This window comes from Morone saxatilis, unplaced genomic scaffold (genome assembly GCF_004916995.1).
Source record: "Morone saxatilis isolate NCDOM2014 unplaced genomic scaffold, NCSU_SB_2.0 Contig9, whole genome shotgun sequence".
NCBI lineage: Eukaryota > Metazoa > Chordata > Actinopteri > Moronidae > Morone > Morone saxatilis.
The window spans coordinates 5,468,946-5,483,731 of NW_023340268.1; the positions used below are offsets into that span (position 1 = coordinate 5,468,946).

The 14,786-nt window shown below is 37.9% G+C and overlaps 1 protein-coding gene across 1 annotated transcript; it reads right to left on the minus strand.

Moving 5' to 3' along the window:
- Nucleotides 1-938: 938 nt before the first annotated feature.
- On the minus strand, nt 939-11,306 carry si:dkey-206d17.12 (uncharacterized protein LOC563108 homolog). The gene is made up of 6 exons (XM_035680869.1): nt 11,250-11,306; nt 9,638-10,191; nt 6,652-6,791; nt 4,092-4,326; nt 3,874-3,974; nt 939-3,295 (listed from the first exon to the last, which is right to left on the minus strand). The coding sequence occupies exons 2-6, from the start codon at nt 10,162-10,164 to the stop codon at nt 2,316-2,318; spliced, it is 1,983 nt and encodes a 660-aa protein (XP_035536762.1). The 5' UTR covers nt 10,165-10,191; nt 11,250-11,306; the 3' UTR covers nt 939-2,315.
- Between the last annotated feature and the right edge of the window lie 3,480 nt (nt 11,307-14,786).

Genomic DNA, 14,786 nt, shown 5'->3' on the forward strand with positions numbered 1-14,786 from the left:
ACAAACAACAAATGCTGCCTGTCGACACTGTGTGCTTGGGCCGCATCGAGGAGATGTTTTGAGTATACAGGCATTAGCGCTACGCGAAGACATCAAACCTGTTTTGCAAATATAGTTGTGCATGTACTTCTCAGCTTATTTGCATATAGTCAGCAGTGGAATAACTAAATAAAGTTCACAAACTTACTGTACTTAGATACTGAGCTGGCAAGTACAAATACCTTGCTGCTGTACTGATGTAGTATCCTCCTTTTACTTACTTTGCTTTTAATGCATTTGAGGGAATTTACTGAATTTTTAGGGCGTAACCACGATTATAGACCAGTGGTTCCCAACCTGGGGGCCGGGACCCCCACTAGGGGTTGCCAAAGCTTTAGAGGGGGTCCACCTTGATTTTAAGGAGTGTAAGAAAACTTACCGATAGCTCTGCAATGGCCAAGCATCAGGGACAAGAAAATACTGAATTTATCAAAAATAAATTTAGAATTATAATAAAAATACATAATACAGACAGAAAACAACACACAATGTACACGAATGTCTTGCAGTTACTGAGTTCACTATTTGGGTTCATTGTACAGTTTTTATTATAATATGAAATATCTATAAAATATGTCAGTTAATCCGTTTACTAAATATTAGAAAAGGAGTTTTTTATTAATTATATAGTGTATTCATACATATATATAATTTTTCCCTGTCCAACAGTTTATTTCTTCAGGGGCCTAATTTATGATTGACCATCAGTTTTATTTTATGTCACAGGATCTGCATATGTAGGGGTTAGGGAGAACATTTTCTTGTTCCACATCCTCACTCAGGTACATGTGTGTTCCTGTAATGTGTATTTAGAGTGAGTTAATATGTATTCAGTCAATATTAATTATCAGTGTAAGCTGAGGAAGTACATCAAACATTTCCAGGTTCCAGATGCTCATTTGACTTTTCTCTGTTTTATATGTTTGTAAATTGAATATTATAGACGTCACCCTGATTTTATTGGCCAATTCGATACTTTCCTGATCGATTAAGCAGATTAATCGATTGTGAAAATGATTTATAGTTGGAAACATAGAACCAAAACATGCTTCCCACATGAAAACATACATGAATATAATACATTAAGTGGGAAATGTTACAGGGACTAGTTGCTGGAGAGGATGTGAATAAGGCTCAAACTACACACACACATTGTTTACGTGTCCAAAGAACGTCAGAAAGTGGAAAATATTTAGATTATTACTTTACGAGGAATAATAAATCTTTAATATATTGCATGGGACAGCCGTGAAGCAGGTGCCAAGTACACGGAAACAGCCAAATTCACCACAATTGAACAAACTTTTGAAAAACTGGCGCAAGACAATCAAGTGTGAAATAACAATAAAGTATTGAAATAAAGAAAACAATAAAACATTTTACTTGTGTATGTCTTTCTAAATAAAATTTTTAGGTATGAAATAAAAGTTAAACATGTGAATATGATGACAGGATCTACTTGTGCAGACAAGACTCACACACACACTCTCAAGTGTCTGTACTGTCAAAAAGTCATAAATCACCATGAAAGTTAATTACAAAAGGCTTATTTTAATTTCGTAAAAAGCAACATTCCAGGTTGGTCGTGCTCAGACGACGGTCTATGAATTTGCCCTTGTTTAAAATACATAACAATACATTAAACACTGTCAAACATTTCTGTGCCTAACTCAGGTATCAATAACAAATGCAAAAACGCATTAAATAAACAAAACTGGGCGTATAAAGCCAGTTTTTTAAAAGATTAGTTATTACTCACGTTAAGTATAGCCTTTATTAAAAATGTACATAAGTAATAGTATTATTTCTTAATGACACTTTCACTGCAGGGTTGATGCTCATTAAGGCCCAATCCTATGAAACTATTGGCTGTGAGGCGGCGTTCAGTGTCAATATGACACAAAGACCTTTTTGTATTCATCTCATCCAATTCACAGTAATGTTAAATTAACACCTCTGAGAAATAAAACTAGATGTTATGACAGGACAGTTGATTGTACCTAATAAATTGGACACTGATTGTACTTTAAATCCTATGAAGTGGAAATAAAATCCTTAAATAAAGATACAATTTGTATCAACTTCATACTGGTTCTTCTTGTATCCAGTTCACTGAGGCAACTTACGCAGTTCAAAGCATTCAAATATAGCAAGGTGGATACCACAATACAAGAAATAACACAAACTCATGTTTAATTCAGCTTCTACGGCCTTTTCAGTCTTTCCACTGGAAGACGCAGGGAGGGGGGTTTTAGATCGGACCCCTGGCCCTCGTCTCACTTCAGGGACCGGTTCTGACTCTGCAGCATGAGGATCTCAGCCACCAGCATCTGTGGATCCATCACCTGAGGAAAACGCTCCATGGCCGTGTCCACCAAGTGGGCACTGAAGATGGCGAGGAGCTTTTTCCGGACAACCTCTCTCTCCTCCTCACCGGTGGGACTCAACTGTGTCCCCTGTGGAGGCTCCCAATGTGAGCGCTCCCTTGGCAGGTTGCGGGCTGGAGGGTGAGCCCCGAACGGATCGGACCAGTACTGCTGCTGCTGTGTGAGGCTGTGGGCTCCGTTGTGCGGTTGACTGTACATGCTGACAGGGTATGCGCCGTAGCTGGCGTAATGAGGTGGGCCGTAGGGAACCACATCAGCGCTGCGGCTGCTCACAGGCCCGAGGCTGTAATGCTGGTTGTGGTGCTGGTTCTGGTGCTGGAAGGCTGCTGTGGACCCCTGAGAGGACGGGCCATGTGAGCAGCAGCTGCACGGTGCACTTCTAGGAAGGCAGTACGGCTGTCTTACGCTGTGGGTGTGCTGGGAGCTCCCGTACGTCGGCCCACCGTACTGGGGATCACTCCAAGGAGCCTCCATTGGCTGACTGTCTATGGAGCCTAAACCAGAGTCCAGCTGCTCCTGAGAGCCACTGCGTCGCACTGAGCCGTGATCAGAAGACGAGTGTTGGCCGGTTTTCTCCTTTCTAGTTGTGGCTCTCTTGCGGTGACTTGTCTTCACCTGAGCCACATGTTCGTTTTTGTGGTCTTTCTTTAAGGAGCCACTTTCGTGTCCCAGAGTCAGTTTCTTCGCCATATCCTCCACCAATGCGAGGCTCTGTCCGGGCACGGGACTCAAGCGAGCTGAAGGCTGCTTCTGAGCAGTGGAAGGGTGCTTAGCGTTCTCTCGAAGCTCGTCAGCGACCAAGCGGTTGGATTGTTTGGCTCGCTCGGGATGGAGGAATTTACATTTGATGCCATAAGTGCATTTCTTCCCTGAAAGAAGGAAACAAAGGATTTTATTAGTGCTGATGATCTTCAAACTAAAATCTATGGCCACTCTGGTCAACTCCGTGAGCGACACGCGAACGTCAGCCTGTTAATATTCTCACAATCACAATGCTAACATGCTAATGTTTAGCTTTTTACTGTTTTACATGTTTTAAAAACTCTTAAAGGACAATTTTGTAATCATTTTTTTTGTATTTGAAGTGTGTTTTATGATCTGTGAGTCAAAATTTGTGTTTTTCTCAATGGAGTCTGGTGGGCGGTAGCGCTCACTCATTTAGTTTGGTCTGAGATGCTGTGCTCTTTAACCTTTAATCTGCTTTGAGCTAAATGCTCACAATGACAATGCTGATGTTGATTTTAAGATATAATGCTTACCCTGTTCACCATGTCAGCCGTACTTATAGCATGTTATGCTAACAGTACAACTGAGTGAAAGTGCCTTAATTATTATTATTACGTACATTTGGTCATAAATCAAAGTATAATAAAAACATAATACCCACCGGAGCGGAGGCATAACAAATACAGGCAGGACCAGAAATGTGTTACACGTGTTTTCTCACCATAAGGGCATGGCGGCTTTTTCTGAGTCTTTGGAAACTTTCGCAGGAAGTTCTCCAGGGTCGGTCCATGGCGGCCCAGAGGATCATCAGGAGGCATAAACCTACGTCAGGGTGAAGTTCAAACATGAGTCTATAACTTATAACTTCACACCGATTGACTGGTTACAACCCACCTGTGGTAATGTTTGTTTTAAAGCAGCCAGAGAAGCTGAACTCACTTGTTATTAACGAAAGAGTACATGAGCAGCCTCTCCTCGATGAAGCGCTTCCACTTCGGCACCTCTCCCTGAAGGTCCCTGTACATGTCGTTGGACACAATGATGCCGTCGGACTCGAAGCCCAGCTTGACAATGAAGCGGTCGTCATTGCAGACCACCCGTTTGCCTGCAAAGTGCCGCGATGGCGTGAACACGAGAATCTTCCTCCTCTCCAGGTCTCTCAGAATGTGCTGATCTGTAAATATAGTCACATTGAAGACATGTATTAACACATATATACAATAATAGTCTGCTACACAACAATGTGTGTCTGATGTGGGTTTATTTCCGCAAACAAAAGTGTAATTTCCCTTCTTTCCGTGCTCTCTGTCTTTACGCTGTATAGATAAGGTGTACAGTTATATAAATATCTATTTTTCTTTTATAAATTATTTATGGAGCTAATTTATTTCCTCATTCTGGGAAAGATGAACTGGTGTGGGCGGGGTTTTAGATTTTGTTTAAACATTAAAATCCTTTAAAAATAATTTTCTGCTGTCTCCTACTTCACTGTAAACTCCTCATTCTCAGTGTTTGGCTTCAAGTTTCTACATCACACTAGTAGTTGAAGTAGCAAACTGGACCAGGATTGACTTTCAAACTATTTGTGAGGCCCATTTAAAATCAGATTTGCAGTGAGTGCAGAGAATATGTCAGCAGATGAATGTGAAAAACACCCATCTAGTGTCAAACTCATAAGCATTGAACATAAATCATCCTGCACAGTGAAGCTCTGACATAAAACTGTAGGAACAGTCGAGAGGGACTCAAAAACATGATTTATTAAACCTACAATAACCTAAGTAAGTAAGCTTACTTACACATCCAGCAGTATTGGAACAACATTATCATTCATCATTTAGTCCAATATTTACTCTCTTTTAGCTTTGTTTTTTGTCTCCACCAACTCCTCAGGGAAATATCTGGCTCTTAAAGCTCCACCAGCTGGTCTCTAACTGTGTCTGAACTCTTTCTGAGAGCGGTGAGAGTGAACCAAAACAGTAAAGTTGCAGCCGGGCAGCTAAACAACGAGCTGATACTCTCTATAAACCCCAGTGGAGCCGAGGGAGAGCTGCAGAGTTTAGGTGATAATCCTCTGTAGGTGCTGCACAAGAGACCCATTTTAGATTATCACATTGTCAGGATGCATCGCTATTTAAAGCCGCCTATAAAGAACGACACAAACCCTTTAGGAAGCCACTGTTAATTTGGGTTTTTCCCAGCAGACAGCTTTGACCTCGTTAAATATTAACTAAGAGCTGTAAAACTCCATCCTGTAAAAAAAAACGATTTATCTTTGTGAGCAATCTGTTTGTCTACATAAAGCAAACAAGCAGGGAGGTGTCAGTAGCCGCTTCCAAATGTAGGCCACCAAAGAACAGAATCACTGACGGCGACAATTCAAATCATTCGTTATCTCTTGGCAACATCAACCAGCGGAAAAACCCCACATTTGTATCTCGAGTTACAGGCTACACAGATTACAGATACGGCTCATTTACTGAACATTTGGAGAGAGAAAAAACCTACATGGGGTATTTCCCATTTTGGCAAATTCAGCTCAGCACTTTAATCTTTACCTCCTGCGCTAACCTTGGTTTTATGCCTATTAAATACCTTAGAAAATAGTGAAAAATGCTAAATCACAAGTTGACTGTACACTTTAAATGTCTCGTTTTATCCATTTTAAAACACAAAGATGTTCATTTTAGAGTCACATAAAACGATGAAAAGCAGCAAATTCTCACATTTGTGCTGGAACCATATTATTAAATGCAGTTTGACGTATATTAATATATTAATATATAATAATAATCTGTGCTATATCACCCACTTCTCTCCTTTTTTTTGCCTGTATTATTTCTTGTTTTTATGCCGTTTTGCTTGTTTATAGTTGTTATAGTAGTTGTTTTAATACTCATATTGCCTTTGCTGTTTATGTTATTGTTACCATGTAAAGTGCCTTTCAGTACTTTTTAAAGCGCTATATAAAATAAATGTATTATTATTATTATTATTATTATTATAATGCCTGACTCTGCCGGCTCCCAGCTCATACAGAAATGAACAAATACTTGAATCTGATGCAGAATTTATGCATAACTTTAAGCCTTAATATAATTTAAACAGGTAAGTTATATAAAAATTCACCCCCAGTACAGTTGTCATGAGGAAGGCATTTAGCTGTAGAGATTGAAACCGTAACGTAAACATGTTTATTTCTGCTGTAAAGACATTTCAATATGAGGCCATATGGAGATTGACTCACGTCTGGAGCCAGCCTCAAGTGGCCGTTAATGGAATTACAGTTTGTGTTACTTCTGAATGTTTTAATTAATCAAGAACTAAATCTAGCTGTCATTTCAAACACAAAGAAAAAAAATTACAACCTGTTTTCCCAAACACAAAATCCGTACAGCGCTCACACCACGCCTCGGTTTACTTGTTCACAATGGGGACAGTGTTGTGTCATTTACGGTTCCAGGAATAGAAGGAAGTAAAAAAATTCCCTGCTTCTTACCTCTGATGGGAGCGTCCGGCCTGGGCTGCTCTTTCCTCCATGACGGAACAAACACAGTGATTTCAGTGTGCCCTCGGTCCAGGAAGAAGTTCACAGCCAACTGGATTCCCAGGCAAGAGAAAACTTCCTTGTTCCCGTGGCTAAATGAATGAATTAAAGGAAAAACAGAAAACGTTCACACGTTAACAACTAAACAAACTTCTCTGAGTATAAGTATGTTATTACTATTATGTATTACTATGTAAATCTGATGTTTATTTTCTCCATTAATTGATTAATTCTTTAGCATTAAAATGTCAGAAAATGTGCTTTATTGGCCCAAAATTCAAAGATATTGAATTTACATGAATAGAAAATTAAGACAAGAGCCAATATTCACATTTGAGAAGCTGGAACGAGTGAATTTCTGGCATTTTTGTGTATAAAATGTACAATTATGAATGAATTATTTGAAGTGTGGCAGATTAATTTACAGCCAATTGATTAATCGTCAGTCGAAAAGGCTAAAATACAGAATCTGAATCAGTGATTTTACAAAAATACAAAAATTGTAATTAATGGTAGGCATACCCCCTAGAGGTACGTTGGAGTACTGCAGGGCGTATGTGAGATTTTTAAAACTAATTAAATAAAAAAAAAACATGTGGCCATAAATAATTAATTATGTATCCCTAAAACAATTATACTATAATAAAATCAATAAAAAATGTAAATGTAAGTTTGACAAACCACATTCAATCGTTCATTGGTCGTAAAACCTCACAGAAGAAGAAGAAAAGACAAAAGAATATGTTTTTTTTTTTACAGATGTTCACAAGATTTATAGGTCAATGAATCTATTAATTCATTATAAAGCTGTTTAGTCACATATTTTTACCTTTATTCTGCAACGTCGATAATATTGTGATAATATTTCCCTACAACAAACGCAGACATTCCCGATCGTGTTTGTTCACTGTGAGCCTCACCAGAGACTGAGGTTCCTCTTTTTTTATTTTTAGGCCTGAAGAGGTACAATTGTCCAGTATTTCACAATAAAAAAACAAAACAAAAAAATTTGATTTTTTCAAATTTTTTTTATCTTGTTTCTTCAGGTTTATCTTCTCCAATGCAGAAACCCACAAAGTATTGATTCTCAGGTTTGTGGTTTAAACTCTTCTGGGTGTTTAGCTTGGCAGCAGTCTATCTTATCCCCTTGCTGATTTAATCTGTGAGAAGCAACAATTTAAAGATGAGTACAACATCTACAAATGTATTTACTTTAGCACTGTACTGTGAAAATATGACATTCAATGTTCAGGAGGCACCTTGAGGCCTTTTTCTGGACGCGTTTAAAGCAACAGACAAATGACACAATGATGGACAGAAGGTGCTTACAGCCGGCGGCATTAAAATGCTCTCAGGCCTGTTTCTGTCAAAATGAAGTATTTGTCTTTAAGGAAACAAGAAGGCATTCATATACGCTTGTGCTCTGATTTGCATACTCATGCTGCCTGTCTGCAACGTGTCTGAACAGGCGTGCCCCAGTCGGGAGAGGCCACAGGACAGAGGGTGTGTCGTCTCTGCACACACACACGCAGAGTTTACACACTGTCGTCTTATCCTCTAACCCATTTTTCTCTTACAAACTGTAATTATCTTTACCAGCTCGGACAGTTTGTCACAAAAAATGTGTGAATCTCTGAAAAGGAACATTAGATTTTGTTTTGTTTTAAAGGTGCAGTGTGTAACATTTAGAGTAGGAGCTATTGGCAGAAATTGAATATAATATTCATATAAGAGTGTTTTTTTATTGGTGTATAATCGCCTGAATATAGGAATCGTAACCTCCACGTTGGCCGCCATGTTTGAACCGCCGTGTTTCTACAGTAGCCTGGATGGGACAAACGTATTGTCTACAAATGTTATTGTTGTTGTTTATGTTTACATATATTTCTCTATATTGTAGTTTATGTTTATGTCTTTTTTGTTGAGCTTGTTGTCCTGTTTATTTACACTGTTCTGTGCGTGTACATTGAGAGCAACCGGGGTCAGATTCCTTGTACGTGAACACTTGGCCAATAAAAGTGACTGATTCTGTACTTTAAGTTCTAATGTTAGCATGCTAACAGGCTAAACAAGGGTAGTGAACATGGTAAACATTATACCTGCTTACCTTAAGCATATTAGCATTGTCATTGTGAGCATGTTTCTACTGTTGGCAGTAGCAGATATTGTTAATAACACGCACAACATACCTGCTGTCAGCTATATATCACCTTAACAAGGATTTTCAAAACAAAATAAGAATCAATCATCTGTGAATTGAATAATTGGTTGTGGTGGTAAACTGTCTCTACCTGTAGTCAAGCAACAAGGCGGGGCAAAGGTTTGAGCAAGAGAGGTTTTAATTAACCAACCTCAGAAAATAGTGAAGAATACCACAGAAATATCTCAGTTTATGAAGTTTGTCTTCAGTTCCAGATACCGAAACCAGCAAATATTTAACATTTTTGTTTAAAAAAAGAGTCAAATATAGTTTGAATAGTAGATTAATTCTCTGTCGATCCACTAATCAACTAATGGCTCTAAATGATAAAAACACTGAGAAAAACAGCAAATCCTCACATTTGAGAAGCTTCAACCATTGAATTTGGGGCATTTAAAAAAATAGGGCTGCTTAATTTGTCGCAATATTATCAAAACTCACATTACGGCCGAGTGCAACATCCAAAGAAGAAGCTGCAATGTTTCGATGAAGGTAAAACGAGTGACAAACAGCTTTATAATGAACTAACTGTAGAGCTGCAGAGCAACTCTACAGATTTGGCCTACAAATCTTGTTCTCCTGATGTAAGAAAACATGTTTGTTTGACACAGTTTAGCCTGAATTAAAACGATCATTCTCACTCATCATGAATCATCTGTCAAAATTATCCCAACATGCTTTATTTCATAATATCGTGCAGCCATACGATGGAGTAATCAATCAGCTGGAGTCTCTCACCTCATGGCCACATTGCTCCCATCTATGACGATGGGTCTGAGAGCGTCTTCATCCTCACCGCTCTCTTCTCGGCTCTGAGGAGATGATTCAGTGAAAGGCATCAGCAGAGTGGGGCCCGGAGGCTGGTCACCTCTGGGCGCCAGCACCGACATGGTGGTCAACAGCCCCTGCTTGGGCTCCTGCTTTGCCTCGTGCTTGGCCTTCCGACTGGCCCCAACCCTAACCAGCTCCCCCAGAACTTTATCTATGTCCATGCTGGGGCCCAGATTCTGCTGAACGGCCTGAACCTGAGCCGTGGAGTACCCGAGCTTGTGGAAGAAGTCCAGCTGGGCCTCCAGGAGCTGGGGGTCCGGGGAAGGGTCGGGTTCGCTGGTATACATGCTCTCACGGGAGGGACGAAGGGAGGAGTTTGGAAGTGAAGGGAAGATCCATGCAGAAGTGTCAGAGTGTGTGAGGTTCAGAGAGGTCGTGTTGGGGATATTATTCCACAGGTGAGCTGATGGGAAGAGAGTGACTTCAGTATTCATCTCTCCTCGCTCTCGATCATTTCCCACCTGTTTGGAAACATTACAACACATTATAACTGTCACTGTAAACCTGATCCTGACTACAACAATGATCCATTAATTACAGTTTAGTAATAAACCTGCTTTTCTTTGTCATATATGATAACAAACTGAATATCTTTGGTCTGTTGGTCAGATAAAACAACGGATTTTAACACATCCTCTTGGGCATTTTTTATAGATAAAAACTATGAATTGATTAAGAAAATAAATGAAAATAATCATTATTGGAGCCCTAGTTTCATTATTTTTCTTTTGCAGACGTAAAATAATAAAATTTATCTCAAGTTGACTTGGTTTGTCTTCTTCTTTTTATCTTAAACACGTTTATTTTGTCCTAAATCACATTATTTCTCATTTCTAGGGGTTTCAACTTATGATTATTTCATTACTGATTTATCTGCAGGCTCCTTATTTTTTTATTCACAAGTCATTTTTATGTCTATAAAATGAATCATTAAAAAATGCCCATCCCAGATTCCTAGAGCCTAAGATGTCTTCAAATGTCTTATTGTGTCAGAAATATTCACTTTTTAGTGATTTTAAAAAGAGGAAAGTTGAGAATCATCACATTTAAGAGGCTGAAACTAGTGAATATTTGACATTTCTTGCAAGTTAAATGACTGAAGTTTAAAATGATCCTTTGTTTTTAAGCTTTTTACTACACCTGCCTGTTTATTCATACATTACTACTATTATTATAACTTAACTTATACATTTATAACGCTGGTTTTGATAAGTATTAGACTAATAAACTTTGTTTGTATGACAAAAGTATTAAAATAATCTACACAATCTATAAATCGACTAATTGTTTATGTCCTGACATCTTAGTGTCTCATCTTTAACCCATCCAACAAAAGTTTTATGTGATATAAGAAATAAAAAAAGGAGAAGTGAGAGAGGAAATAATCGATCACAACAGAGAATATTCTGTCATTGTCTCGCTATGTAAATGAATGAAATCACAGTGAAACTTCTCATTTTGTGGTGGATCCCCACCACATTTGAGGCTCAACTTAACGAGACAAGAGAAACAAACTTACCTTAAAATCCTTTTATAAGCTGTTAAACGCGCCTTTATTCGCTCCGCTTCAGTCGACTGACAGCTGCTGAATGCGGCGAACAGAAAGCGGCTGACTGAGTTGAGACTCGATGACAAGGAAGTTGGGTATTTTTTTTTCTTTATTCCTCCTCTTGACATCATCAGCCAACAGCAACAGGCGACCAACGTGGAGGTTTGGGAGAGTCACATGCTACAATATATGTTCTCTGACTCATCAACCGCTTTAACAGTTACACACCAATAAGAGAGGAGACATTAGGGGGAATAAATACCTGTAGATTATTATTTTTTAAAGTAAAAGTAGCTTTTTAAATATAACTAACTTTTTAGATTTTTAGATCTTTTTAGTAACTTTTTAGATTTACAGACGTTTCCTTTTTCTTTATCTTATCTCGTAAATCTCGTAATTACGATGGTGTCAAATTGTTTTTTTATCCAGTGAATGCAATGCGCTTCCGTAATTGTGTAACATATTTTATGGATGTTTCGTGTTATATTCAAGCAAAACAATAAGAATAGAGGACATCTGATCAACTGTACAATGAACTCAAACAGTGAACACAATAACTGCTGAAAGTTTGTGTAAAATGAGCGATTTGGATCAATTTTGAGCTTTTTTTTTTAAACTACTTTTCTTCAAGAGGTTGTTTATAAGACAGTGAATGCTCTGCTGAATATAACTTGTGTTTAGGTCTTCAAAATTTAGATCTTTAATAATAATCTTTAAACCTAATTTAGTTTTCTTCACATAAATAAGTAAAATGTTGAGATGTAGCCCTTCTGTGAATATTTTTAAGTTTTCTTACACCCCTTAAAATTAAGAAGGCCTCTCAACCCCCTGTGAAGCTTTGGCAACCACTAGTGGGGGTCCAGACCTCCAGGTTGGGAACCACTGCCCTAAAGGGCACTTTACTGTGTTTTAGCTACCATATGGGGCAAACAAGAAGGCACCTTTGCTGTGAATTTAACCCAGGGATCAATAAATTCTTAATTAATCTGTTAATCTGTAATAATACATTATAATGCATAATTTCTTTGTTGGTCACATTTTGTATTTTATTCTGAATCTGCAAAGAAACCAGTAACTCATGTTATCAACTGAATGCAGTGAAGTAAAAAGTCTAATATTTCCCTCTGAAATGTAGTGGAGAAGAAGTATCAAAGTCTTATTTCATGGAAAATGAAAATATTTAGTACAAATACCTCAAAATTGTATGTACTTAATTACTTCCCACCTCTGTGTAAAAGAGAGATGACTAAAAGTTATTTTTAAATTGACTCACACAATTGTTCTTCACCATTTTTTTTTGCTGTTATTTCACCAAATTAAATCAAGGAAAAATAGTCACTCAACAGTGTATTTAAGAGACCATAATTTATATTATTTAATATATTTAATGTTGTAAGGGCAAACATTACTAAATGTTAATCACTTGGTGTAGTCTTGATCAATCAGGCACAAATTCTTTGAGTAAAATGTACCATGTAAGTATAAATCATACTAAGATAAAATAAAAACATAATTTTAAGTTAATAAATTGACATTGTGAGAAATTATTTTGTTTTCTTGCTGAGAGTTAGAGATTATCTAGCTCCAGCCAGCGGCCGGTTAACTTAGCACAAAGACTGTAAACAGGTTGAAACAGGTAGTCTGGTTGTGTTCAATCGTAAAACAAATCCACCTTCGAGCACCCTTAAAGCTCAAAGATTAACACATTATATGTTGTTTACTAAATCCATACATAAAAACTAACTCTCTCTTTTTGTGGTTTGGACTTTATTATTTCAGCTTAAAAAGAGATTTCGTGGTGTTTTGAGTATTAACAAACACAATTTAAGTTAATTACACAACCACAAAGTGATTTTTTCCTCCGCTGATATGTAAATATGTATGTGTTTTCTTTTTACCTAAAGACAACTTTACAAGTCTCAGTTGATTTACAGCTTTGACCGAAGTGGAACAACAAGGGTCAAGGGGTTCTTGAAAATGACAGGCCTCATGTTCAAAATGTTCTGCATACTTTCAGTCAGCAGAGTAATTTGATGGGTCTTGTCAGGAACTTTACCTACCTGAAGCCTGTTATCAGTCACACGTATGTAGAATAGGAAGATGACGACTGAGTCCTGAGGTCCATGAGGTTTTCAACAGTTAAGATTCTAAGGGAGATTTAAAAGGTCTAGTGTGTAACATTGAGGAGGATCTAATGCCAGAAATGGAATATAATATTTATAGGTGTGTTGTTAAATAACTTCTCCTACACACCTCACAGCCTGTTCTTATTCGCAGGTAGTCAAATACAGACATGAGCGGTTGCAATCGGAAATTCACCACTCAATGCCAGTAAATCCTACACACTGGTGCTTTTACAAGTTAAATGTTACTGTACATTTAAAATTCTTATTAAAGTTTGAGGAATTAAGCTCTGAGGTTTTGACTACTTCTTGACTTTTACCTCCAAATTGTAACCTCAAATTCTGCCTCTTAAGTTTTGACCTCAGATATCAAACAATCTTCTGACTAAACTAAAGTCTAAGATTACTAAAAAATAACCTCTAAATTCAGTAATCTCCCTCGTTCCTATCTCTGACAAAATATATTTATGTTGATGAGGTTTATTTATGTCATCATTTAGTTTGTAAACACCATTAAAACTTAATTTAATTAATATCCATGTAGATTACTGGCTATGTGGTTGGATTTATGTAAAGTGACAGAGGAAGTTTACAACATCACCACGTACTTTCAGCTGCGATGACATTACTGTACAGGACTGATTGAAATGAGAAAATATTTTGTTAATTTATTGTTTTCCTCTTTTCGTGTGTATCACATTTTTTTCTTATTTGCTGTCTTAAGTGTTACTATATTTCTCTTTAAACACCAGTATAACACCAAATACATGCACTTTTGTTTCTATCAATGCAGGTGAGTATTAAATGAAGTTAGTCAATTACAAACAACTGTTCCATTTTGTCTTACAATTTATTTATTTTGAGAATAAAACACAATTTTCCTAAATTGTAGAAGATAATCTGATTTACTTAAGTGATACATTTCTTACTCAATTTACCCTCTATGACAATTTCGCCTTCTCCACTGAGGTTCTGGCTTGCGCACTATTGCAGAAGGGATGTTAGGGAGCACAGCAGGATATGACTCAGGTACTGCTTCTGGTATAGTAGCTGGTGGATTTATCAGTTGTGGTCTGTGTTCTGCTGAATCAGGTTCACCGGAGTGTTCTTTATCTTCATCTGCGGTGTGTGACTCAGGGGTTATGTTCAAGTCATGCTCAGATGTTGGTAATTCTGCTTGAGGTCCTGCTGCAGGTGTGGTGTGTGAATCAGTCGGTGGCTCTGAATCATGCCCATATGTTGTTGATTCTGGTGCAGGTGCTTGTTCAGGTACAGTGTATGGAAGCACAGACTCATGCTGATGTGTTGGTGATTCTGGTTCAGGCTCTGGTGCAGGTGTTGGCTCTGAATCCTGCCCAGATGTTGGTGGTTCTGGTTCAGGCTC

Coding starts and splice junctions, on each gene's coding strand:
- si:dkey-206d17.12 (XM_035680869.1), bottom strand. CDS start 10,164: ATGAATACTGAAGTCACTCTCTTCCCATCAGCTCACCTGTGGAATAAT. Junction 6,792..9,637: donor GGGAGCAATGTGGCCATGAG/GTGAGAGACTCC, acceptor TCATTCATTTAG/CCACGGGAACAAGGAAGTTT. Junction 3,975..4,091: donor TACTCTTTCGTTAATAACAA/GTGAGTTCAGCT, acceptor ACCCTGACGTAG/GTTTATGCCTCCTGATGATC.